Raw genomic sequence first — 874 nt, forward strand, 5'->3', positions numbered from 1 at the left:
AATAATAAAGATTGTATCATTCATTTACATAGTTTAGTAATATTGATGATTTTACCAATTTTAATCTAAATTATTTAAATAATTCAAATAATCTTTCCTTCCCTCAGAGATAAACTTTAAACATTATTTTTTTTTCTCCGGGAGAATAATGACATGAGGATTATGCTCTTCCATGGACCCTTTGTCATTAAGGTCGTCGTTCCCTTTAATCATGAAGCCTCTTTTAAGACTTAGGGACAAGATCCTCGACCTTCAAAGGGGCCCAAAAAAATGTTTATTAAATGTCTCATGACTTTGTGACGAAGTATTTCAATGAAGGGTCTCGCAGCAAAATGGAGAGCCTTTGAGGAAAAGCTCTACTATCTTCACTTCTTACTTTGGGGGTTAGGAGGGGGGAATGGTCTTGGAGAAAGACGGTAAGGGGGGGGGGGGGTCTTGGAGAAAGACGGCAGGGGGGTCTTGGAGAAAGATGGTAGGAGACAGACGGTATAGGGGGTCTCGGAGACGGACGGTATAGGGGGGTCTCGGAGACGGACGGTATAGGGGGCCTCGGAGACGGACGGTATAGGGGGCCTCGGAGACGGACGGTATAGGGGCTCTCGGAGACGGACGGTATAGGGGCTCTCGGAGACGGACGGTATAGGGGGCCTCGGAGACGGACGGTATAGGGGGCCTCGGAGACGGACGGTATAGGGGGCCTCGGAGACGGACGGTATAGGGGCTCTCGGAGACGGACGGTATAGGGGGCCTCGGAGACGGACGGTATAGGGGGCCTCGGAGACGGACGGTATAGGGGGGCGACGGTATAGGGGGGCCTCGCAGACGGACGGTATAGGGGGGTCTCGCAGACGGACAGTATAGGGGCTCTCGGAGA

General features: G+C 50.9%; 1 protein-coding gene across 1 annotated transcript in view; it reads right to left on the reverse strand.

The window, feature by feature from the left end:
• Positions 1-223: 223 nt before the first annotated feature.
• The window catches only part of LOC137653037 (uncharacterized), a 4622-nt gene continuing 3971 nt past the window's right edge, over positions 224-874 (reverse strand). Inside the window, exons 2-3 of the mRNA XM_068386430.1 lie at positions 486-874; positions 224-250 (exon numbers count right to left, since the gene is read on the reverse strand). The exon at positions 486-874 is cut by the window's right edge and continues 797 nt beyond it. Of these exons, the coding sequence (XP_068242531.1) occupies positions 224-250; positions 486-874 (416 nt within the window). The remainder of the gene's footprint in view (positions 251-485) is intronic.

This window comes from Palaemon carinicauda, chromosome 14, assembly GCF_036898095.1.
Source record: "Palaemon carinicauda isolate YSFRI2023 chromosome 14, ASM3689809v2, whole genome shotgun sequence".
NCBI classification, from domain to species: Eukaryota; Metazoa; Arthropoda; class Malacostraca; order Decapoda; family Palaemonidae; genus Palaemon; species Palaemon carinicauda.